This window comes from Lipomyces doorenjongii, assembly GCF_038497915.1.
Source record: "Lipomyces doorenjongii strain NRRL Y-27504 unplaced genomic scaffold V1508scaffold_4, whole genome shotgun sequence".
Taxonomy (NCBI): domain Eukaryota; kingdom Fungi; phylum Ascomycota; class Lipomycetes; order Lipomycetales; family Lipomycetaceae; genus Lipomyces; species Lipomyces doorenjongii.
The window spans coordinates 317,670-340,156 of record NW_027118071.1 but is presented as its reverse complement, the minus strand read 5'-3'; the positions used below and the strand labels follow the sequence as shown (position 1 = coordinate 340,156).

The 22,487-nt window shown below is 47.8% G+C and overlaps 9 protein-coding genes and 1 non-coding gene across 10 annotated transcripts; 6 read left to right on the top strand and 4 right to left on the bottom strand.

Moving 5' to 3' along the window:
- The first annotated feature begins 771 nt into the window (after positions 1-771).
- V1508DRAFT_190499 (tyrosine phosphatase family-domain-containing protein) lies at positions 772-2,268 on the top strand. The gene is made up of 4 exons (XM_066936167.1): positions 772-1,140; positions 1,203-1,365; positions 1,417-1,612; positions 1,667-2,268. The coding sequence occupies exons 1-4, from the start codon at positions 918-920 to the stop codon at positions 2,075-2,077; spliced, it is 993 nt and encodes a 330-aa protein (XP_066798429.1). The 5' UTR covers positions 772-917; the 3' UTR covers positions 2,078-2,268.
- A 297-nt stretch (positions 2,269-2,565) lies between these two features.
- Positions 2,566-5,365, top strand: V1508DRAFT_380542 (Alpha/Beta hydrolase protein). Its single transcript, XM_066937676.1, has 3 exons — positions 2,566-3,236; positions 3,303-3,594; positions 3,645-5,365. Exons 1-3 carry the CDS (start codon positions 3,025-3,027, stop codon positions 5,124-5,126), a joined length of 1,986 nt encoding a protein of 661 aa, XP_066798428.1. The 5' UTR covers positions 2,566-3,024; the 3' UTR covers positions 5,127-5,365.
- Positions 5,366-5,520: 155 nt separating this feature from the next.
- Positions 5,521-6,369, top strand: V1508DRAFT_409995 (cytochrome b5-like heme/steroid binding domain-containing protein). Its single transcript, XM_066939242.1, has one exon. The coding sequence runs from the start codon at positions 5,552-5,554 to the stop codon at positions 6,284-6,286; it is 735 nt and encodes a 244-aa protein (XP_066798427.1). The 5' UTR covers positions 5,521-5,551; the 3' UTR covers positions 6,287-6,369.
- V1508DRAFT_409994 (uncharacterized protein) lies at positions 6,288-10,069 on the bottom strand. The gene is made up of 3 exons (XM_066939241.1): positions 9,827-10,069; positions 9,565-9,714; positions 6,288-9,504 (listed from the first exon to the last, which is right to left on the bottom strand). Exons 1-3 carry the CDS (start codon positions 9,827-9,829, stop codon positions 6,547-6,549), a joined length of 3,111 nt encoding a protein of 1,036 aa, XP_066798426.1. The 5' UTR covers positions 9,830-10,069; the 3' UTR covers positions 6,288-6,546.
- Positions 10,070-11,504: 1,435 nt separating this feature from the next.
- Positions 11,505-13,213, top strand: V1508DRAFT_409989 (ERV/ALR sulfhydryl oxidase domain-containing protein). Its single transcript, XM_066939240.1, has one exon. The coding sequence runs from the start codon at positions 11,940-11,942 to the stop codon at positions 12,933-12,935; it is 996 nt and encodes a 331-aa protein (XP_066798425.1). The 5' UTR covers positions 11,505-11,939; the 3' UTR covers positions 12,936-13,213.
- A 50-nt stretch (positions 13,214-13,263) lies between these two features.
- V1508DRAFT_t7 lies at positions 13,264-13,365 on the bottom strand. Its single transcript has one exon. It is a non-coding gene; the product is annotated as a tRNA-Pro (tRNA).
- Positions 13,366-13,496: 131 nt separating this feature from the next.
- On the top strand, positions 13,497-14,677 carry V1508DRAFT_364722 (ribosomal protein S5 domain 2-type protein). Its single transcript, XM_066937310.1, has 4 exons — positions 13,497-13,603; positions 13,701-13,743; positions 13,814-14,284; positions 14,341-14,677. The coding sequence occupies exons 1-4, from the start codon at positions 13,601-13,603 to the stop codon at positions 14,559-14,561; spliced, it is 738 nt and encodes a 245-aa protein (XP_066798424.1). The 5' UTR covers positions 13,497-13,600; the 3' UTR covers positions 14,562-14,677.
- Positions 14,536-18,313, bottom strand: V1508DRAFT_453604 (P-loop containing nucleoside triphosphate hydrolase protein). The gene is made up of 13 exons (XM_066942546.1): positions 17,883-18,313; positions 17,711-17,830; positions 17,322-17,656; positions 16,754-17,269; positions 16,602-16,706; positions 16,500-16,552; positions 16,170-16,450; positions 15,984-16,120; positions 15,777-15,933; positions 15,367-15,724; positions 15,258-15,319; positions 14,800-15,206; positions 14,536-14,749 (listed from the first exon to the last, which is right to left on the bottom strand). The coding sequence occupies exons 1-13, from the start codon at positions 17,989-17,991 to the stop codon at positions 14,609-14,611; spliced, it is 2,781 nt and encodes a 926-aa protein (XP_066798423.1). The 5' UTR covers positions 17,992-18,313; the 3' UTR covers positions 14,536-14,608.
- Positions 18,314-18,343: 30 nt separating this feature from the next.
- Positions 18,344-20,576, top strand: V1508DRAFT_409981 (uncharacterized protein). Its single transcript, XM_066939239.1, has 2 exons — positions 18,344-19,966; positions 20,014-20,576. Exons 1-2 carry the CDS (start codon positions 18,511-18,513, stop codon positions 20,508-20,510), a joined length of 1,953 nt encoding a protein of 650 aa, XP_066798422.1. The 5' UTR covers positions 18,344-18,510; the 3' UTR covers positions 20,511-20,576.
- On the bottom strand, positions 20,522-22,109 carry V1508DRAFT_409979 (uncharacterized protein). Its single transcript, XM_066939238.1, has one exon. It carries the CDS (start codon positions 22,035-22,037, stop codon positions 20,847-20,849), a length of 1,191 nt encoding a protein of 396 aa, XP_066798421.1. The 5' UTR covers positions 22,038-22,109; the 3' UTR covers positions 20,522-20,846.
- Positions 22,110-22,487: the final 378 nt, after the last annotated feature.

The window sequence follows — 22,487 nt, the reverse complement described above, 5'->3', positions numbered from 1 at the left end:
CAATAGTCTATATTGAGATGTGCTAGTTGCATACATTTGCGTGGCTCGAGTCTGAGCTGTTTGACCAATATATACGATATTATTATAGATAGAGGAATGTCGTGTGGTCCGATGGGTGAGGATGCTTATGCCGAGCTTGAATTAGATTGTGGTTAGACGCTTATGGTTGCATATCTCGTCATAACATCAGAAAATGATTATTAAACTGTCACATGCATTATAGCTGAAAAAAATCGCCTCCGCGATCACGTAAAATGCGCTCTAGCGACAACGGCGATTGGGCGCACGCGGCTAATAATAAGGGTAATCAAGGCTCAAGGTGTACGAACGCCATTCATCTCAGCTCAAAACCGCCCAGTTGTCAATGCGCGATTATGACTATCAATTCCGTACCCAACCGCATCGGCCCACTCTTAACTACGAGACCACATACGCAGAGTTGCGCATACATTACAGATCATACGCGAAATTTCGGACTGATAGCGATAGTAATTGTAATTTAGAGCATTTACCCAACGCTAGAGCCTTGCTTGTGTGCTGCCTGGTCGGTAGCTTTCATTGGGAGTACGAACGAAATATCTCGCAACGAATGTTGATATTTATGTCCCAAGTGCCCGACGAATAATTTCCCACACGCCGCCCATTCTCAATCATTGACCACTAGCAACTATTCCCCCGTCTGTCCACAGCAGCACAACTTCTTTTCCCAAAATGATTATGATTGCGTTTTAGTTACTCGTCGCTTGGCTTTCAAGTTGTTTGGCAACGGCCGAAGCTAGGAACTTCACAACGAAGACCGCGGATTTTGTTGGCAGTATATCGAACTTTTTTTCCTGGGATATCCGCGTGTGATAAGACAAGCCTATCTTTGCTTTTGAGTAACTCCTTCGATCCATCAATTGGTCAGAGTATCTGGAATGCCGGCGAGTACTCAAATTAGCAAGCGACCTGTGGCGGCAGTTGGGACTGTTGATAACTGGGAGTGCATTGCGGGACAGTGGCCGAGTTCAGTACCGGTGTCAGCAGTTGCAATGGATGATGAGGCAGATGAGAATGGGAATCCGGAGGATGGAATAGCGAAGAAGATTGTTCCGACTGTCGATTCGGTTGCGGATAATCCATCTATTACTCCTGGTGCCGGTAAGTTCAACTTTTGTCTTTAACTATTTGATAAAAGTCGCAATCTGACCGACGAGTACTAGCAATCGACCACATGGGACCGAAAAGAGCAATCTCCACCACAATTTCTCCCGGCTATGCGGTTCCAGAGAATTTCTCTGTTGTTGCGCCTGGCATTTACAGAAGTTCGTTCCCGCACGCGGAGAATTTCGAGTATCTCAAGACCAAAAATCTTAAGAGCATACTGTATGTCCTTTGTGCGACCCTATGCCTTCTCATACAACTGACACGTATTAGCGTTCTCGTTCCGGAACCATATCCTGAAGAGAACTTGAAGTTTATGAAGGAGAACAATATCCAGTTCTTCCAAGTAGGCATGTCAGGCAACAAGGAACCGTTCGTCAATGTTTCAGACGACACAATCTCGACCGCACTCAAGATTGCTATCAATCCCGCCAACCATCCCCTCTTGATTCACTGCAACCGTGGAAAGGTACGTTTATTCTGATCCATTAGAGAGATTGGTGTCTAACATTAGTGCTCTTAGCATCGAACGGGATGCCTTGTTGGTTGTGTTCGGAAACTGCAAGATTGGTCACTGACAATGATATTTGATGAATACCGCCGGTTTGCACACCCTAAGGTTCGTCCACTTGATCAGCAGTTTATTGAATTATATGATGAACGAGAGATCTTGATCTTGGGACGTGTGTTTCGTTGGCTGCCACTGCGATGGGATCGAACTGTGCATCAGTATCATAGCAATAATAGCAGCAATGGCAGCAGTGGCAATGATGCGAGCGTGAATGAATACAGACACCAAATGCCTCCCCCTCCGCCTCCGCCTCCGCCTCCGCAGGCAGTTGGGGTCCACTCGTCTGCTTCCTTTCGTCACTATGGTACTGCAGGCGGCGGTGTCCCGAATATAAAGCTCGTCAGGCAGTCGGTCCAGAATTAGAGTGTTCTTGGCGAACATGGTCTCTATTCGTTGGAAGTCGTAGGCGCATAGTTTTGTACTATATAGTTTTATTGTTCTATGTTCAGGTTCTACGGAGTTCTCAGGTGTATTGGATATATTGGGCTTCATAAATTGTCATATATTATTATACTGTTAATTGTTTGTTGAATCTAGGTGGTAGTTGGGATTGGTTTATTATTGTGACATTTGTTGACGATCATGTTATGAATTAAAGAAAACGGGCAAAAGTGTTTTTCCGGGTAGAGGTGTTGTCGGTGACGTTTTATTTGCATTCGCAATCTGAAATACACATCTCATCTGGGGTATTGGAAGGTTACAGTGGCTACATCGGAGCCCTTAAAGAGGCAAGATAATAGCTATATGCTCTATGACTATGGCGAAATGAGCAAAGTCGCATACGTCAACGCAAAAAAAAAAAACTGCCACACTTCGCCATGGTGGTCATTAGAATATAACTTGCTTCTATACGACCGCCGAAAAGTTATCTACAGTATAGTGTCCAATTGTTATGTTCGAGACAAGAATAAGAGCGGCTACTGGTCGCAATAATTCCGGACAACGTAAAGACTTCCAAATTGATTGGATTGCCAATAGAGCGGAGGAATTGTTTGTTCGCTTCGGCGTCAAGGTTGCTGCAGCCGCCAGAAGGTGGCTCAGCTATTTGAATTGTTCGTAAGGTGAGTGCTCCCTAAAGTTTTTATATTAAATTTGCCATGCCACCTTAGTGCTAGCGGAAATTAGTTTGTGTGTGCTATAAATAAAATATTGCACTCTAGCGTCCCTGCGATATAGGCAAGGAACGCGCCGTGTGTACGTCGGCGGCTTCGGATGCAACTACTGACCGCCCACACCGACTCTATTTATTCAATTGAGAATCACGAGCTGATCTCCGCTATTTCCTTTTGCCTCACCATTCCAGCGCATACATGAGGATCAGATCTCTTTCTTGCGCACCGGCCTGCGCCGTGTCCCCTTCTGTAAGGCGTCCCGGCGGTGTCGTTCTGCTGCTCACCCTCGCTGTTGCATTGCTCCTGCTCGTGGCTGATCTTGTCGCTGCAAACGAGTCTGCGGCCCATTACTTTGTTTCTTCACTACCAGGTGCTGCCCCCGATTTCCGACTGCCAAAGATGTATGCTGGGTACGTATTGTTATTGCTGTTCGTGATAAGATTGTGAGTAAGGGGTGCATGCTGACATTTGAACAGTCATATCGAGATTAAGCCTGAACACCACGGAAACTTGTTTTTCTGGATGATTGAAAACGAGCACATTGCAGACAAGCCAAGGACGGTTATTTGGTTGAATGGCGGTCCTGGATGCTCATCCATGGATGGCGCAATGATGGAGGTCGGACCGTTCAGGGTTAACGAAGGTGGTAAGTTGACGGTCAATGAGGGCCGATGGAACCAGTTTGCGAATTTGTTATTTGTGGATAATCCTATTGGCACCGGATTCAGCTTTGCGGACACAGACAGCTACCTGCACGAGCTAAATGAGGTTAGTCTATTCTGGTCAAGATAATGGTAGCAGACTTACAGTTGGAGTAGATGGCTGACGACTTTATGATCTTCATGGATAAATTCTTTGACATGTTCCCACAATATCTCGTCGACGACTTATACATCGCTGGTGAATCATACGCCGGAATGTATATTCCTTACATCGCAGACGCCATACTGAGTCGAAAGAACAATACCCAGCTCAGACAGTACCCGCTGAAAGGAATAATGATGGGCAACGGTTGGATTGATCCCGTCAAGCAATATCTCTCTTACGTTCCATTCTCATACTCAAAGGGTATTCTTCAACAAGGCACAGATGCGGCTAAGAAAGTCGATGTCGCATACAAAAAGTGTCTTGACACTCTCAACCAAGGTGTGCCGGTTATTGAGGTTCCGGACTGCGAGAACATCCTGGATGTTATTTTGGATGTTACGCAGGATAGCTCGCAGAAAGGTGGCAAGACTTGCAGAAATATGTACGACCTCCGGAAATTTGACACGTTCCCAGCGTGCGGTTCGAATTGGCCCGATGATCTCGCGTACGTCACTCCATATCTCCGAGAGCCAGAACTTCTATCCGCACTGCACGTCAGTCCTGAGAAGAAAGCTGGATGGGTCGAGTGTGCTGGTGCCGTGAGCCGGGCTTTCAAGGCACACAATTCTACACCGTCGGTAGATCTTCTACCCGGAATCCTCGAGCAAATCCCAGTACTCATGTTTAACGGTGACCAGGACTTGATTTGCAACCACTTAGGCAACGAGGATCTTATTAGTCAACTGAAATTCAACGATGGTGTTGGGTTTGAAGAAGCGCCTGGCGGTGCTTGGGCGCCACGAGAAACCTGGTTGTATGACGGTCATCCAGCCGGTATTTACCAATCGGCCCGAAACTTAACATATGTCCTGGTTTACAATGCGTCGCACATGGTGCCTCTTGACCTGCCCTTGCAATCACGAGATATGCTACACCGATTTATCGGAGTAGATTACCGGTACTCGGGAACTGTTCCACCGAAGTCTTCAGTTGGCGATGGTGTGAGCGGTAACAGCACGATGCCGGATGCCGGCAGCGGCACGGAAGAAGAGGCAGATAAGAAGATTAAAGATGCCACTAGAGCAGCGTACTTCCGTGCGGGCGAGCTTGCCCTCATTATCGTTGCTCTTGCCGCAACTGGGTTTGGAGCGTTTGTATTGTACCAGAGGCGGCAGGCTCGAAAAGGGGGATATCGGACAGTTGGCTTCGCGAAGCGGGATCAGATGATCCGGTTGGAAGATGGCAGTCGAGCGATGTCCAGCGGTACGACCGTTGACGACAACGACGACAATTTAAATGAATTGGATGAATTAGTTGTCGAGAGTCCTGTCGTTACGTCTGATGAGATTGAGCGAAGGATGATATACGATGCCGGCGAGATTTTAACAGAAGATGAAGACGACGACGATGATTTAACCCCAGAAAGACGGAGCACGGACAGTAACAGAAGTGTCGATATTGCTGCGCCTCGACGGCTTAGTTCAGATAATTAATCATCTTGCGTGCATCTTTCAAAAAGAATTCAGTAATTGAGTTTGTTGGATTTATTGCTTTTGCGTCCAAGTATAGGTATCATTTTGGGTTGTATATATTGTGTGTCATGGGTTGTGCTTTATGTTGTTCCGGATCGGCTTTTGCTATTTAGCCCTGCGTTGTTATGGGATATACCGGTTGTTGTATGCGGTTTCATGGGAAATAGAGGACTTATTGTTAATAAGAGTACAAAATTACGACTTTTATCATTAATAGTGACTTCTAACAATTGGATTCATATAATTCCCGAATTAAACGTGCAGTTTCGATGACATAGAAGCGGTAGAGCCACACCAGCAAGCCACCTGCGCCGCAACACCTAACCGTCGAATCGCAGGACACTTCCTTCAAGTTCTGAGGACGGCATACGAGCCCCAACGCAAGAATGTCCTCTGCGCGATATCGCAAGCCATATGCTGCATCTCCTTCTCCTATACTACGTTCTTCGCAACCAGACACGCCAGCGAGAGATGAGTTATCTCCAGACGAAATCGGGGAACACCCATTCCTCGGGGTTCTCCGTAACCTGATCTTGATCCTCGTGATTAATTTCCTGTTGTCATACTACATCACGTCCTCATTCTTCTGGAACTACGATTTCCGTCTACTGCGACTCCGCTACCTTTTATTTGTACTTCTCAAAACACTACACAAAACAAAGGTGCCGGAACTAACTAAATCTGTACTCCTCCATGTCCTGCCACAATCGTCGCCAATGTTCAGTTACACTTTCTTTACGTTTGCATTTCCCCAGAATTTCTCAGACGCCACGCTCGCGCTCTACAATGGGTCAAATCCCGCACTTCCGATCTACATCGGGCTAAATGGCTCGGTCTACGACGTCACGGAGAACAGTAGGACATACGGGCCCGGTGGGCCATATAACCACTTTGCCGGTCGCGACGCGGCTCGCGCGTTCGTCACCGGGTGCTTCACGACAGATCTCACGCATGACCTGCGTGGACTCGATCCGGTTGCTGCAGAGAGTGACATTGCTGGGTGGAAAGCGTTTTTTGAGAAGAGTACGCGGTATTGGTATGTAGGTGACGTCATCCACGAACCGATAACTGATAGACCGCCACCCGGCGAGTGTCAGGGCCCCAAGCGGTATGGCAATTAATGTTGTATATAAGCAATCATTTTTCGACTCAAACCACAAAGTATATATACATAGTAATCCCAAAACCAAAATACCACCGTTGTTACACCCAGATACTCGGCTATATCACACGCCACAAAAGCTATATTACACTAGTAAACAATCTAACGTATCCTCCTGCATTCATTGACATTAAAAACACCCTGCATACTCCAACCAAAAGCAAAAATTTACATATATATACCACCAAAATTACTCGTTAAACGGTGGTGGCCATAAACCTACTCAAAGCGAGCGCTACTTCGAGTCTGCCGTGATGATCGGCGGACCCCTTCGGTCGCTGTAACTGGCGTCGTAGACATTGCAACTGTGACCGCGGCAGCAACAGTAGCAGCAGCTACTGCTGCAGTGGCGGCAGTCCGTCTCGTGGACCGTCGTTCATGCCCAGATTCTGGCGTGGCAACAGACTCAGTCTCGTTCTTGGTCACGGGAGAAGCCACGGTAGTGGCGGCGGAAGATCTCATAGATCGGGTTTCATGAACAGGTGTTGATGCCGGTGGCCGTGGTTGCTGCTTCTTGGTATTACTCACATGCTCCTTCAAGCTAGCCGCGCTGGCCGACCTTTTTAACAATGGCTTCTCATTTTGCTCCTTGAACTCCTTGAATTCTTTAACTTCTGGAACAGGGGTCGATGTTCTGGGCGTGCCCATTGGCTGCGGCGAAGGCTTCGCACTGGCACTGACCGACATCGCGGCAGAGGCAGGTGTGGCAAAGTTGACTGAAGCACTATGATTCACATCACCAGTTTTCTTGTAATTAGTCTCGTAATGGGTCCGACCAAGCTGCTGCATCGCTGCGTGGTTTCGCCAGGACAGAAATTGGAAATCCTTCTGAATATGTTCAGTCTCCTCCTGAGACGCAATCTTCTCGCGCTGACGGGTCGATCGTCGCAACGGTTCGTCGTCGTCGCCAAATTCAGAACCGTCCCGAGACTCAGGCTGTGCAGATTTTTCCTTGTCAGTTTCCTGTTCCAGGTCGAGGTATTTACGACGAGCAACAATAGTCGCCTCAATGCGTAGTCGTCGGGCATCAAGATCTTTTCGTAAACGAGGCTCCCGTTGGCCCTTCGACCCGAGCCAATAATAGAGCTCCTTGATGTCGAGTGGGTCGTCAAAATATCCCCATTCGTTCGTGCCATTGATTGGGGCCTCCGTACCTACCTCCTTATCCTTGCGCTCGGAAAGAGACATCTCATCGTACATCGCACGACCATTCTTGACAAAAATTTCCTGGTCCTCTTCTGAAGGTCCCTGCACCCATAGGCGACCCATAAGATACCCATGCGATCCAAGACCAGTCGGTAAACCATTGCTCTCGAACCACCAGTACCGGTTATAATAGCGATCACGGCCAAGAGGTCGCGTGCGCTGGCAATCAAGTACCCGGAGATCGATTTCAGCTTGCTTTAATGACGACAGACATTTCTGGACAGCGGCCTGAGCGTTCTCGAGATTGTTCACTAATTTTCTGAACTTGACATTACCTTTCATGAGACTTGCCTCAACTTCTTCGCGTTTGGAGCTATTACGCGTCTTCACCTTGTTTGATCTTTCGACATTCTCGTCATCAGTCTGGCTTTCCTCTTTGGGCAGGTATTCCTCCTTTTCCTCTTCAAGAGCGCGAATCTGCTCCACAAGCGCCTTGTGTTCTTTATGAGTCTCGAGACGCTCACGACGAATTCGCGTGCTTTCTTCCATGCAATATTCAATGCGCTCACGAATTATTACAGAGTCATTGACAAGCTCGATGAGAAGTGCTAGTACCCTCAACTTTAGAACTTTCGGTAACTGTGCGTACCGTATGCGAGCAGATTCAAGAGTGGCTGGAAGATCGGCAGGAGCAACAAAATCTATGACCTTTCTGCACAAATCGCTCCATCGCTCAAAGTAAGAAACCTTGTCAAGAATGCTGAGAACGATAACTTCCATTCCGCCGTTAAGGAACAATCGACGCTGCAGACGCGATTTCCAGTCACCGTCGCGCCATTTCTGCATTTCTTTCAGTCGATTTGTAGGTTCGAGAGTGGCTTCGCTGTCGGTTGCTGACTTAGGTTTAATGTCAATATCAGCGGCTTCCTCGTTCTTAACGTCGACCTCCATCGAATCGTGCTCAGCAGGCTCGGTTTCACGTGTGGGTCTCGGTGGGAACTCAATCATAAATTCATCACTCTCCTTATCGACAATCAGCTTCAAAATCGCGCAATGGATCTCGACAAAAAGTTCACAAGGCTGCTCTACAGACGAGTACTGTAGACAGCCAATATAATCATCGAATGTGAACGGTGTGAGAATTAAAGTTTCATGAAGCATGTTGAGAAACATAAATGTCTCCAACAGCAGTCCGATTTGTTCTTGTGGGAATGCCTTTTCTATTTTGAGCTTAGGGCGCATGAACGGCGGGTCGAACAAGGTAATTAAATCTAGATCGTCGGTAGAATGCGGGCGTCTGATAATTTCTCGTTCTCTCTTTTCCTTTTCTCGTTGATCTTCCCTATCTTTGCGGTGCTGTTCCTTGAGCGAGTCCTTTCCTTTCTGGAGACGTTCCCGTTCGGCCTGGTGGGCCAGGCGCTTCTTCTCTTTGAGCTTCCTAGCTTGCTCGGCCGCCACCTCAGCATCTGACAACCCGCCGTTCTTTTGTAGATGCAGTGGCACGTTCGTGTCGATGCGATACTTACGAGCATACTTACTCTTGACGAGCCACGGGGCGCCTGACCAAGGTTCACGTGAGATGGCATTTTTCATGAAGGTTCGCAGCATGCTCTTTGAGAATCGTTTGCGATCGCGCGTAATTTGAGTCTGGTCGACAAACTCTTCCTGGCCAATTCTGTCGCTAGCCACAATTTCGACACGGTACTTGGCGAAAGCGGGGCGAATCTCGCCGTTGGGGAGGTGTATGGCATTGAACTGAGCTTTTTCGCGAATGAGGACCTCAAATTTCTCGCTGCTGATGGTCGCATAAACAAATTCGCCGGGGTAGTAGTCATTCTTGAAATTCTCGTAGATTTCGTCGACGAGATGATCGAGACGAGACGTGGTGGAGAACTGGACACGCCGGAGAACTGGCTCCTTGAGGGACTCTGGGAATGCTTCGTCGACCTCGCGAGCCTCGTTGGTTTCGCTTTCGAGAGCCTCGAAGAAGGAGAGATTTGAGTGGCCTGAGATTTCACAGATAAACCGTCGCTGCAAATTTTCGTTAGTCAGGGACACTATCGAGAGGGCTGGAAAGATGAACAGACGTACCTGGCTATAGAAATCCATCCGCTTCAAGTATTCTTCATAGTCAACAAAATATTCGCCGGTCTTCTTTATGTACCAGACATCTTGGGACAGATTCAGGTCATTGATGTTTGGCGGAGGCAAGGCGTTGACGACCTTACGTTTGAACAGGACCTGGAGAAGAAGAGACGTTAGCCATGCCTGGAAGTGGCAGACGGAATATACTGTACCGCAATGGCGATGGGCATTTACGATGAATGTGAAATGCGGAGAAATAAATACGTACCATTTTGCCACGACCGGTGCAATTGGGTGGGGATGGATTGGGTAAAGTAGATACGGCCGATCAGAACGAGGCAAATGCAGTGTAAAGTGCGACTGAGGATGAATGTTGGGTATTTGTCACGCGGCCGAGGCGCGTGGAAGGAGAATGCGGACGAGAATGCTGGTGACAGTTGGTAGCGGAGGAACGGAGAAGATGGAGAGAGAAGGAGGGTATTGTCGCCATTAATGGTGTGGGTTGGGTTGGGCATGGCTGGAGGAAAACCACGGAGGCGGGGCGTGCGCAGTCGCCGACGGGACCAGGCGTCCAGTGTCCGGCTCAGCAAAACTAAAGCGCGAACAAACAAACCGCCGTCATCGCCAGACCCGCGCCGCGCCGCGCCGCTCCCTCCACCCTACCCGAGAGAGGTTTCTTTAACGGTGACATGTCAATATCACTTAATATTCGCTGCTCAACCAGTAAGCATCATTCGCAGAAACTTGTGATACTATCCTGCTGGACTAAGGATAGGTGTCTTCCACTTACTTCCACTGTTTAAATCGCTGTACCCGCCATATCTGTAATTCTGCCCGGCTGCTCAGGGGCTGGCGGTACCCCCCCACTGAACATATAGCTATATCCTCATCCTTAATATCTCATCCCGCCCACAGACGCTCCAACTTAGGCTCTGACATAACTAACTTACCTGAAATATCTGCGTATCCACGCCAGAATGACCAGATGCAGCGTTTATTCGCGGGTCAAACTCGCGGCAGCCACAACAACGGACCGTGACGGTTGCCCAATTAGGATTAGCGCCATGCCGGCCCGGCGCATGTCGAGTCACGTGAATTCGCCTCGTCAGGCTGCGGCTCGCCTCGATATCTCCCAAATTTTCCCCATCCGCACTTGCCCTTCTTCATTACCGCATATCTCCACCTCAACACACCCGTTTCGCGTCCGACTACCTGTGTTCGGACGGGTCAATTTCGTAGATTGTGCTTCAGTATGTGGTTTTTGATGCTTTCCTTAGTGGCTGATGCTATCGCTAACTACACTTTTTAGCGATACACATGGCAGTCAGATTCAATCACCCAGGGCCTATATTCCGTCCATAAGCCGCTCTATTGCACCGCCTGCTTCGCCATATTCACTTCATGGCTATACAAATTCGTATAACAGCTTGATAATGTTCCTATCAAGAGTGTTCATGTTTATGTTTATGTCTGTCAGTTTATCACATTACGCACTTCAGTAACCCATATTTCCATTCATTACACAAGATGCACTGTCAACGGTCTCTCGAACAATATGAAAATGATAACTACCATTCTCTTATGTAGCATGCTGTGTGCGGTAAAATTTTCGTCATCTTTGTTTAGACTATATGATCGAAACTACCTTCACACCTGGCATTTAACTATTTTATCGCAAACCCTATCCGTCTGCTACTATAGAATGACAATGTAATGTTGCCAAGAGACATCGTTTGGAAGATTTATGTTGAGTTACTGACAGAGTATATTAGACAATGATATCTATCAATAATGGTACATATTATTTTGTACATATTATTTTGTATACTCTACTTTGTATTTGGATCAAAATCCCTTGTCGTCCAGATGACCCCACGTCTATCCACCAACAGAACTAACCCTCTCGATTCTACAACGTAGGATTTACTTTATATCCATACTACTCACGCTCGTAGTCATTTTAATCCACGTATGATCCAAGCAATGATCAAATGCTTTGCCGCAAATTCCAATCCCAGACACTCTAAGGCCATTATCAGCACTTCTTACATATGACAGTCTTCGAAATCGTAATCTGCATTGCTCTATGTCAATAGTTATGGTAATAGATCTGACAGTATTTCTCTCTTGCTTGTCACAATATATTGCTCAAGTAAGCGGCTGTGGAGGAAAATTGAACACGCATACCTAGCACAAGTCCCACCCAAATAAAAATTTATTCAATATCAATGCCAGCATTGGCAATTTCACTTGGTATCTAAAAATGTACTATCAAGTCAGCTAGCGATGGAAGCAAGCTAGTGCGTCGTTTGGGGCCGAGAGTCGATCTGAGCAAAATATCCATCTTGTCAACCTGAGCAAAACCTGTAAACCAAGTGTACATGCATTCGAATTGTTCAGAAAATAGTTGTTCATTACTCTCTTGTCGCCGTGGCACTGTGAATGTCTGCGAAAAAATAATGAGGCCGCTCCTGAGGCCGGCTAGCTCACAACTCTCGAGCATCGGCAGCCTAAAACTCGTACGGTACCATCATAGCTTACACCTACCATACGACGCACACCACCATAGCTGCAACACCATCATGGCGAGAATCATGACTCGCAAGCCGACACTAGCCTTAGTTTCGATAATCGCGACAATAGTCATATTTATTATCACAATCTCTTCAAATTCGTCTCCGTCGTCAGCAAGTGACACATCACTCGCGGCTAACAACAACAATATCCTCCACCCAAATCGGCCTGTAATCTTGAAACCGGGGAGCAATACCAAGGAGACAACTGTGCATGACATTGCCGACGCGAACGATTATGACCCATTACAAGGTCCCGTTCCTGTCTCGTCTCAGAAGCTGTCCCAAGGCGGCCCGATCATGCCGCATCTTGGGAATGAGACGATCAAGGCGGAATTAGGACGTGCGTCCTGGAAATTATTCCACACCATCTTGGCGCGGTATCCAGAGAAACCGACTGCGGAAGAGCGAGAGGCTTTATCGTCATACATTTACTTATTCTCGAGGGTATACCCGTGCGGTGAATGTGCATCCCACTTCCAAAAGCTCCTAAAGAAGTTCCCCCCGCAAACGTCGAGTCGAATTGCGGCGTCGCAGTGGGGCTGTCATGTACACAATCAGGTTAATTCCAGGCTCGGCAAAAAGATCTTCGACTGCGGCACGATCGCGGAGAAGTATCAGTGCGGATGTGTGGAGGATGGTGACGTCGGCGCGACTGAATCCGAACCCGAAGAAGGCGTGCCAAGTAGCCAATCCACGGGCAGCGAAGAATCAAAAGACCACATCGAGGAGTTTTTGAAAGTTGAGGATCGTTTGCGGGGTATTCATATTGAATCAAAAGAGGGCTTGACCAAGGGTGGCTAAGAGGGCAGACGGATCGGCTTGTTATTGGGTTGATCCTTGTCTACTGTATATATATGGTTCACGGTGCAGATTTTGGTTGGCATTGGATTAATGGGACTGCATTATGGTCTTCGCAGGTTTGCGAGTTGATTTGACAAGATCAAGGATATTAGAATACTATACAGATATGCGATGAGCAATCTTCACAAAGAAACAGATCAGACACACGGATTTATTAAGCACAAGAGAAACCCGTAACATGTTATTTATCAATGACTGAACGTATAGGTTAGGAGGCCAACAACAATGATGGAAACAAACCATTCCCCTCCAAGAAAAAAAAAAAAAGGGGCTCAACCGGGAATTGAACCCGGGACCTCTCGCAAACTATTCAATAGCAACTTAGAGTTAACAGCCCTAAGCGAGAATTATACCACTAAACCATCGAGCCAGCCAATTCCTGTATGAAACTGATAATATGCACCCCATAAGCACATTTCGCATAATCGCGAGAATCACGCGATATATCAAACCTCAAAGCTACAAATTAGGATTATAAATGTGGTTTATATAGGGCAGAGTTGCGATTGGGTTAGGGCAAAGCTTGTTACGTCTCTTCAACCGTTAGCCTTTTCAGTTATAATTTGCATTTAATTGCTCAGCCTAGTGATACGTCCATAGAAACAATGGTAAGTGGTTATCTGGCTAGATATTCTTTTACGCTTTGTGTGGACCAACTAGAACTATAACAGCGCGTCTGAAGATGATTGATCTGATATGCTATAGGCTTCCCGAATCGAGATATATTCTCCCGAAGGTCTACGGCTAGGTATGTTTCCCTTGTAGACTGCTGTGGCAATATTGAGATATCGACGCAATGCTAATGTTATTGGTTACAGATGGTCGCCGGTGGAATGAAGTACGGCATTTTCGCTGCGCAATCAACACGCATCCTGTCTCATCAGACGGGTCGTCGGTAATCGAGCAAGGTAACACCAAAGTGATCTGCAATGTAATTGGTCCAGCAGAGCCAACGTTGCGCTCGCGAGTGATATCCGACCGTGTGAGTATCTCCGTGAAACTAGTAGTCGCGCCATTCAGTATGATCGAGCGACGGAAACGTCCCCAAAATGACAGCCGGATACAAGAGATGTGCTCATCGATACAGCATATGTTTGAAGATGCGGTGATTGCGCACTTGTTCCCACGGAGTCAGATCGATGTGAATTTGTATATAGTCGCGCAGGACGGAGGCGCTTTGCAGGCTTGTATTAATGCAACGACGTTGGCGCTTATCGATGCTGGTGTGCCCATGTATGACTACGTTTGCGCTTGCACTGCAGGCATGCTTGATCGAGAGGTGTTGTTAGGTTGATCTTTTTCATACCTCGCGGTTGCGAAAATAATATACTAAATTTATGGGCAGACTTAAACCGAATTGAAGAAAGCGCTATGCCGTTCCTGACTATGGCGACCATCGGCGGCACAAGGAAGGTATCTCTCTTGCAGCTAGAAATGACAGTGCAGTTTGACAGGCTAGAACCAATGATGGCTGCAGCCATGTCGGGATGCCATCATATTCGTGATTTGATGGATAGTGAAGTTCGGAAACATGGGAAGTCACGTCTTGAGAGGGGTAGTTTTTGATTGCATCCATTACAGGCGTCAGTTTTATTAATACACAGCGGTAGACATTAGCGCAATTCTATAGATGTGAGCTTCGTAGTGTAAAAGTCTTCTAACAGATCACGACGTTCTTGCTGTCTCATCTTCTCAACATGTAGGGCAAAATCAGTTGGTGACTTGAATCCAAATGCCTTGGCCATCGAATTAAACTGAAGTTCGTTAGTATTAAGTTGATCTATTGATTAAGCAATATACATACCTGTCTTCGACAAACATCCATTGGCGGCCGGAAAAAGAATTCACCAGGATCACTAGCTTCGAAAGGTCGAACCTGCTGACCCTCCTGACCTGCTTCCAACGCCTTCTTGCTGATCTCCTCCTCAACCTTGGATGACCCGATGACCTCAGAATTATTGTGAACGTATTTGACACCAACATGATTCAGGATAGCTGTTATAGGATCTGTGCGCTCAGACTTCCTGGACTTGTCACTTCTAGTCAGATTCATAAAATTCTTCTTGGCAACTTCGTCGTCGAAATCTTTGTTTGTATCGTCTTCCAGTAAGTGTTTCACTTCTGCTTCATCAGCCGCTACCGTTGTGGGGTCGTCTACATTGATTTCTGCAACACGCAGACCCGCGATTTCGGCAGTCAGTGCTTCGGCAACTTCTACCAGTCAGCATCATTCGGTTTCACATTACGAAAAGATCTGCTTACCATTCGTTTTGTTGACAATTTTCTTCAACATTACATTTTCTTTATCAAACGTAAACATATTCCTGCAAATTTTAGCTTCCCCCATGTTATACGAAATAAAAAGACTTACTTCGACCCAAAGATTTCACCTTTCTTCTCGGCCTCCCCCATCACACCATCGAAATACCTTCGTTCGTTGGAAGCTGTGTACCCGATATTCGCCTGCTGCTGTTTATAAATTTGCCTTGCATACACAATTTCCTCGATAGTTCCAGCGGAAACAAGTCGGTAGACCTCTACGTCGCGATACTGGCCGAGTCTGAAAGCACGGTCCTGCGCTTGCAAGTCGTACGTTGGATTCCAATTTGGATCCCAGATGACGACTCGGTTTGCAGACACAATGTTAAGACCTAGTCCCCCAGCACGAGTGGAAAGTAGAAAGATGAACATATTGGAATCTGTATTAAACTTGTCGACCTGCTTTTGGCCTTTCTCGATAATAAGCATCAGAAATATTTCAGGCACACAGGTAGTACGTACGGTCCTCGTAATTCATGCTGCCATCTAGACGACAAAATGAGTAGTTTCCATTGGATGTAAGCAATGTATCAAGCATGTTCAGCAGTTTGGTAGAGTAACTGAATATTAGAACTTTGTCTCCATTCTTCTTCCATAGTTTCAAAATATTTTGTAGCGCCTGGCATTATTAGTAAAAGTACAGGTATCTATTATTCAATATGGAGCTACCTTCCACTTGCCGCACAATTCCGGATCAGCATAATTCACTAAAGGTGAGCGCTTGTAATACTTTTGCCATTTATCAGGCAGGCACTGTTTCAGCACAGCCATCGCCTTCTCCCTCTCAGGTGGAGAATCTTCATTCCCTAAGCCTGTCAGAGTCATAAGTTTCACAGAATGATTCAATGCACATACGTGGAATGACGTAGGCTAAATGATTGGCCAGATGCAAGCTATTAACGCATTTACGAAAAAAATGTTCGTTCTGATCAGATTTGGCAGTCTTGCAGGACTCGCATTTCGGATCTGGATTTTTCTTGTCGCGACAGATGCATGGCGATACGAGTTTTGCGAAGCGTTGGCCGTCGCCAGGTTGCATATAATTCGCATATGCTTCGGTCTGCAGCGTTGTTAATGGACAAAACACGACCATGTCGCGCTTCTTGGGGAGCTGGTCTGCTATAAGCGCTTTGGTTCTGACGCTGTTAGTGTTGGTAGCAGAATATGGTGAGAACGCAAGCATACCGACGGAGGAAAAATCGTGGCAGCAGATTTGTGACCAGACTAGTAGCCGTGCTCTGCAATCGGTCAGTCCTCAATAGTATAGCACATTTCCTCACTACATACACGACCAAGTTTCAACTCAGCCCATGTAGCGGCATGGGACTGCCCAGCCTTGAGAGGCTTGCTGATTTTCTTAATCCATGTTTTCTTGTCTCCAATCATTCCGGGCTACATCTTGTCAGGGAGTGCAATTAGCAAACGATACGGCAACATACATTAGCCCAATTAAGGATCGACCACATATCCTCATACGAATTCTGGATGGCAGTACCGGTCAATCCTATTCGGCACAGACTGTTGACTTTTGCCATAGCTTTTGTGATATCAGCTTCGGACTCTTTGATTAGATGACATTCATCCGCAACTACACAATCCCATTCGATCAAGTTGATCTCGCTCTCGTAAATATCATAAGTTTTATACGTTGTGAGCATAACTTCTAGTCGACCTTGCTTGGCGGTACTGAGAATGTCATACTTCTTTGCGCCATGGAATACCTCAATAGTCCACCAACCCCACGTATTTAGTTCTCGCTCCCAATTTCGAATTAATGTGCCGGGGCAGATAATCAAAATTTTCGGATACCATCGTTCATGTCGTCGCATAAGCCGCATACGAAGACGGTCTCTCGAATCACCAGACTTGCCAAAAGCGGCAGTCAGGAAGGCAATAACCTGAACCGTCTTGCCGAGGCCCATGTCATCGCCGAGAATCATACCTTTTTGATAAACCTATCAAATCAGCCTCAACCAATTTGGCCTCCACAACAGCATTCGCACTCACAAACTTCTCGTGCATCATAGCAACGCCGTCAACTTGATATGACCGCAGAAATTGAGCGATCGGCGCCGGAATGATACCTAGACTCTTACTCAACCAGATATCTTGAAACGCACCATTCGGTGCCACCTTGAACTGTGGCCGAACATCCTCCGCATCCAGAACATCGTTGGATAGGTCCAGTATACCGTCGTAGTTTGGTGGTAATGCGAGATTATGTGGGTCTTTGGTCGCCTGATCGAATTTCTGACGTCGGGCATTAATGTATGTCGCGACTGTTGTTAATTCCTCATGCCGTGACTTCTTGCGTGCCAGTAGTCTCTTACCACGGCTTACAACTACTGTAGCGTTAAGAAAGAGTACAACCGATGTGTATGGAATTGATAGCATACCTGACGCGGCCTTTCCCTTTATATTTTGGACAGATCTTCGATCATCAGAGTCAGAGCTCCAAGATAATCGGACTCCGTCTCCGCAGCTAGTCGTGCTTGCCGTGCGCTCATAATCCTCATCTATGATGCTATCAATATTAGGACCTTTAGATCGAATGAATGTTATAAATACCCTCGATATCTATTAACCGGCGCTTCCGAGAACCGATCTGCTCGGAAGCGCCATTACTAGTTCGTAGAGAAAGCATGTCACCAGCTTGTATACCGCGAAAGTCGCTCATACTGGCTCCGGTCGTCCGTCATTAAAGATCATGAGAAGTATTAGACTGCTAGATGTAATCACAGCTTTTGTTCTCTGCGAAATATCCAACGCTGAGGAAGAACAAGACGATGACAACCAAAGTAATCTAGTTGGCTATAGGTTAAGGGTATGTTAACCATGAATGGTTATGTCAAAATGAAGCTAATGAAACTAACATTTTGGCATTTGCCAATAAGTTAATTGATAGAGAAAATTGCAGATTACAAATTTACAATATACACATTATTCACGCAGCTCGCTCTTGCTCGACAATTGGGATAAGGCGGCTAAATTGACGAAGGGACACATGTTACTTTGGTAAGAGTAATGTATTCTGCCTCCTTGGCTGTTAAGACTCTCAGGAAAGCCCTTACCCACAGCGGTTGGGACCCCTCGAGCCCCTTTCTGAGCAGCCCATCAGCATGAACAGCCCGTTAGCTCTCTCCCTGGTCGCATTAACTCCTGATACTCTCACTCACACTAGACAATCGAGACTCGGATGGCACACTTGCAGGCGCCGAACGGCGCTGCATTTCTGTCGACGCATCTGTCGACGTTCGACGACTACCTGACTGTCATTCTCATCGATGCTCTGTACTTCTGGATACCAGTCCACAAAGTTCACCCGGGCAGCCGTCCACCACGTGGTCCGTCGCCAGCAACAATCACGGCTCTCTTACGTGTGCATGCATGCGACAGCTCGCCGACCGCGCTGCTTTCTGCCTTCTTGGGACTACCGTCAATCAAGTCCTTCTTGGGGGGGCTATCCCACACGCCTCGGCTGCGGAACGAGTTCGAGGCACATGCCCGGAGATATCTCGCAATGTATGCGTCGACCGTCCCATTCGAGCTCGGCACGACTGAGCGCTACCGTGCCGTCTCCCGACGGTCAGAGACGTGTGTCTTAGCCCGGAGGCCTATCCTCGCAGGAACTACCATTCAGCATTTGTCAGGCAAGATGGTCGCTCTGTCCCCACAAGACGAGACGGGTCTCAAGCGGGACTTTTCAATAATTTACTCACACAGATTGGGAGAATCGTGCCTGATGCTTGGCCCGTGTCGGTTCGTGAATCATGACTGTGATCCCAACGCGCGGTTCATTGCGCAGGGCAGCCACGGCGTGGTGGCCGTAGTTGCGATTCGCAAGATCGAGGTCAGAGAGGAGATTACCGTATCCTATGCGGACAACTACTTTGGCAAGAAGAATCGTGAATGTATGTGTGCGACATGCGAGAGCAGAGGAAATGGCTATTTTGGACTGTCGCGGCGAGCACAGTCGTCGAAATCCATGACGGAGTTCCGATCAGCAGCTGAGAGTGGGGCCACCAGCGAGAGCGGGAGCGAGAACGAATTGGACGGCGATATTAGGGACAGCATTAGCTCTGAGGATGAGAATGGCATACGAAGACACAGCACGCGGGCACGAAAAAGACAGCGACTGGAAATGCTGGAGCTCTCTGATACACCGAAGTCACTATCACCGTACCCGACGCCGACGTCAGCGTCACGACACTCGTCACTGTCAAGACCGTTATCGTCAGCATCACCACAGAAGGAGCCAATCAAGATAGAAGACGACGTCGCGAACTTTGGCCATACTTTTGAAGACGGATGTCGTCGGTCCCAACGCATTCTAACGGCACGTGCTTCAGTCAAGAAAGACTACGACGACGTCACCGCACCAAATCGCAGCGAACTGATACCTGTGGCGACGGAGCCGGCCAAAAAGCCCTACATTGGGGAATCGGTGCGGAGAAGCACGCGTAAGCATGTGCAGATTGCCATTGGGCAGGTTGCCGCCGGATCAGTGAGCCAAAACGTTCGCAGAGGGCAGAAGCTGGTTGGCAGGATTGCGCAGCCGTCGCAGACGAGAACGCAGGGAAGGAAACAGGATTTATCTGATCGTCGAACAGGATTATCGACACCGCCTCTCAGCGTGTCAGAGAGCAATGATGGTAAGAAATTCACCAGTCTGAGAATGGCGCATATTGACATAAAATAGACCCGAGCGATACAGAATGGGACTCTGATGCTGACGCGGAATTGTACGATACATGCACTAATCGGATTCAGGCATCACCGAATCTTATTTACAATGCATTTTGGGGTACGTTGGAGCGCGACGACGTCGGCGCGAAAGGCAAATTTTCGCGTAATCAACAGGACTTTTCGGCGCTCGAAGATAACAGAGACAGAGGCACAATAGTTCCGCCGTTCCAGACACGGAAATGCGCAAACAAAACTTGCCACGCCCGATTCTTACTTGCCCGAGAGGGTCGAGGCAGAGCGCTGGAGAGGGCTTGTGCGGAATACGTGCGCAGGTATGATCTCAAACGTGCGGTTCACGTGGTGTGTGTGAAATGCAATCGTCATGCAGGCATATATGGCTACCAATGGCCAGAGATGGAGACTTTGAAGGCTAAGGTTGTCGACGGGTCCACGGAAGACCACAACTATGAGGAACGACATGTGCCAGTCGAATTTGTCAGATTGCGGTGATGTCCGGCATATTCAGAGTAGGATGAGTATTTATTAACAAGTCGAGTAAATACAATATAGAAACGCAAATCTAAACGCCCGTCGATAGTAGACTTCAACACCATATTGTCAATATTAGCAAAACCCAACAGTACATACTAGTTAAATTCAATCAATCAACTCATTGAGATCGTCAACCAATGCGATTCGCCGTACAAACACAAGTCGACGCAAAAAGCAAAATCCAGTGTATATGAACAACCCAACACAATGAGACAAAGCCAAACCAAAATACAGAGCCAAACGTTAATACACAAAGAAAAGCACTTTTATAACCGATCCATGAATATGATTATTTTACTCGCTGCCCGCACGATCGAGCCAGTTTAGGACCATCATTGCCTTAATAAGATTCGCCTTCAAGTCACAGTGCACGCCGTCGTAGGATGTGGACTGGATGGACATATTCCAGGTACCCAGGACGTCGAAACCCTTCGGTGGGAGGACGGAGTACATGGAATTCTCGAAGAGCATGAGGGGCTTGTTACCCTGCGTGAGGATGAAAGCATCCTGTTTCCTTGGGCCGGCAGCGTTTGGTGTCACGAAAAGACGAGGATAGGTATTCGTGTCGGCGTCGTAGTCTGGCAGCTTTCGCTTGATGGCGGAAGCGGAGCGGTCGAGGTAATTGAGGGCCGCCTGCACGTCGAGGTCATTCCAAAGACCTTGGCCAAAGACAAAGGCGACCTTTTTATTTGTGGGGACGCCGTCGAGGTCGTTGGCAAAGCGTTCGAGTTCTTCGTCCTCCTGAGGAAAGCGAACTTGAAGCGAGATAAAGATATTGACCTTTGATGCATCGCACGCGAAGGAGTTCGGATCCCACTTCATGATGTCGTTGGACGAGTAGATTGTTTGGACAGAGCAAGACTTAACATTGTTCTGCGCGTTGCAAAAGCAGTCCGCCTTCTCCTGGTCATTAAAGTTCCAGCCGGTGACACCACCGTATCCCATGTCCTTGCGGAGGAGGACGTAGAGGGCGCCGAGCATCTGGCGCATCATCGAGTCGCCGATGACGGCCACACGGTCGAACTTCTCGAGAATGGAGCAGGCCTCCTCGGTGGTGAACCATCGCATGTCACAGTCACGAGGCATGTAGGGGGCGTCGATGCCGATGCGACCGCCAGAGGACATAGCCGTCAAGAGCGACTTCTTGTCGGCACAGAGGGGCTCGAACGGTTGGTGGAGCTCAAGCGACGAAATCTTGCAGACTTCTCTGTACTTGTACTCTGCGAAAGAGTCAAATTTGTCGCGGATAGGGTGCGACTGGAGTGACGGGTCGTAACCAGACAAGTCGCCGGATATGGCCTGACCGGGCGGGTGACGGAGCGTGTGTAGATCAGGCGACCGCAAGGACGACCCGGCCGACGACGAGGCTGAGGCCGAGTCGGTGTGCGCAGGAATATGGGACAGGAACAGAAACTTAATGACGAAGAGCACGAGTAGTGCGCCGACGACGTACGTCGTGTTCGCACCAGTGCTCAATCGGGTCATTTTGAGTGTGATAAGAGACGGACGAGTAGTGAAGAAGGAGAAGTGGTAACGAGAGTTGTGGTGATGGAGTAGTGAAAACTGGCGAGAAACGGAGAGCGAACAACGAGCGGCGGTTAGGGCTGATATTTGCTGCACAGTAGTCCCAAGGTGACGGCGCAGCTTCGTTTGACTGAATGCTGCAGCCGCAATCACGTAAACGGCAACGATACCGAGCTGCGCCGCGCGCGCCGTCCTGCACATGCATGTTAGGGCGAGGCACCTCTCCGCTCTCCGCAAATGGTCCTTGTCAACATACTATATTCTCTGTCATGCCTTATATAATCGCATTCGCAAATCGCATTATATCATGTTCAACTCAATAACGGAATGGAGCAGGGACATGGTACAATCGATCAATTACGCTGCATAAGTGCATATCATATTTACGATACTCATCATATAGTACAAACA

Excerpts from the sequence above, each read along its gene's own strand:
- V1508DRAFT_409981 (XM_066939239.1), top strand. The coding sequence starts at position 18,511 with ATGGCACACTTGCAGGCGCCGAACGGCGCTGCATTTCTGTCGACGCAT. Across the intron at positions 19,967-20,013 it reads CGTGTCAGAGAGCAATGATG|ACCCGAGCGATACAGAATGG; the intron begins GTAAGAAATTCA and ends GACATAAAATAG.
- V1508DRAFT_409989 (XM_066939240.1), top strand. The coding sequence starts at position 11,940 with ATGCATTCGAATTGTTCAGAAAATAGTTGTTCATTACTCTCTTGTCGC.
- V1508DRAFT_364722 (XM_066937310.1), top strand. Across the intron at positions 13,744-13,813 it reads TCCCGAAGGTCTACGGCTAG|ATGGTCGCCGGTGGAATGAA; the intron begins GTATGTTTCCCT and ends TATTGGTTACAG. Across the intron at positions 14,285-14,340 it reads TGATCGAGAGGTGTTGTTAG|ACTTAAACCGAATTGAAGAA; the intron begins GTTGATCTTTTT and ends ATTTATGGGCAG.
- V1508DRAFT_409994 (XM_066939241.1), bottom strand. Across the intron at positions 9,505-9,564 it reads GGATGGATTTCTATAGCCAG|CGACGGTTTATCTGTGAAAT; the intron begins GTACGTCTGTTC and ends GAAAATTTGCAG.
- V1508DRAFT_380542 (XM_066937676.1), top strand. The coding sequence starts at position 3,025 with ATGAGGATCAGATCTCTTTCTTGCGCACCGGCCTGCGCCGTGTCCCCT. Across the intron at positions 3,237-3,302 it reads CTGCCAAAGATGTATGCTGG|TCATATCGAGATTAAGCCTG; the intron begins GTACGTATTGTT and ends ACATTTGAACAG. Across the intron at positions 3,595-3,644 it reads ACCTGCACGAGCTAAATGAG|ATGGCTGACGACTTTATGAT; the intron begins GTTAGTCTATTC and ends CAGTTGGAGTAG.
- V1508DRAFT_190499 (XM_066936167.1), top strand. The coding sequence starts at position 918 with ATGCCGGCGAGTACTCAAATTAGCAAGCGACCTGTGGCGGCAGTTGGG. Across the intron at positions 1,366-1,416 it reads AAAAATCTTAAGAGCATACT|CGTTCTCGTTCCGGAACCAT; the intron begins GTATGTCCTTTG and ends GACACGTATTAG. Across the intron at positions 1,613-1,666 it reads TTCACTGCAACCGTGGAAAG|CATCGAACGGGATGCCTTGT; the intron begins GTACGTTTATTC and ends TAGTGCTCTTAG.
- V1508DRAFT_453604 (XM_066942546.1), bottom strand. The coding sequence starts at position 17,991 with ATGAGCGACTTTCGCGGTATACAAGCTGGTGACATGCTTTCTCTACGA. Across the intron at positions 16,707-16,753 it reads CGATCCTTAATTGGGCTAAT|CCCGGAATGATTGGAGACAA; the intron begins GTATGTTGCCGT and ends GACAAGATGTAG. Across the intron at positions 16,553-16,601 it reads CTGAGTTGAAACTTGGTCGT|AGCACGGCTACTAGTCTGGT; the intron begins GTATGTAGTGAG and ends GACCGATTGCAG.
- V1508DRAFT_409979 (XM_066939238.1), bottom strand. The coding sequence starts at position 22,037 with ATGACCCGATTGAGCACTGGTGCGAACACGACGTACGTCGTCGGCGCA.
- V1508DRAFT_409995 (XM_066939242.1), top strand. The coding sequence starts at position 5,552 with ATGTCCTCTGCGCGATATCGCAAGCCATATGCTGCATCTCCTTCTCCT.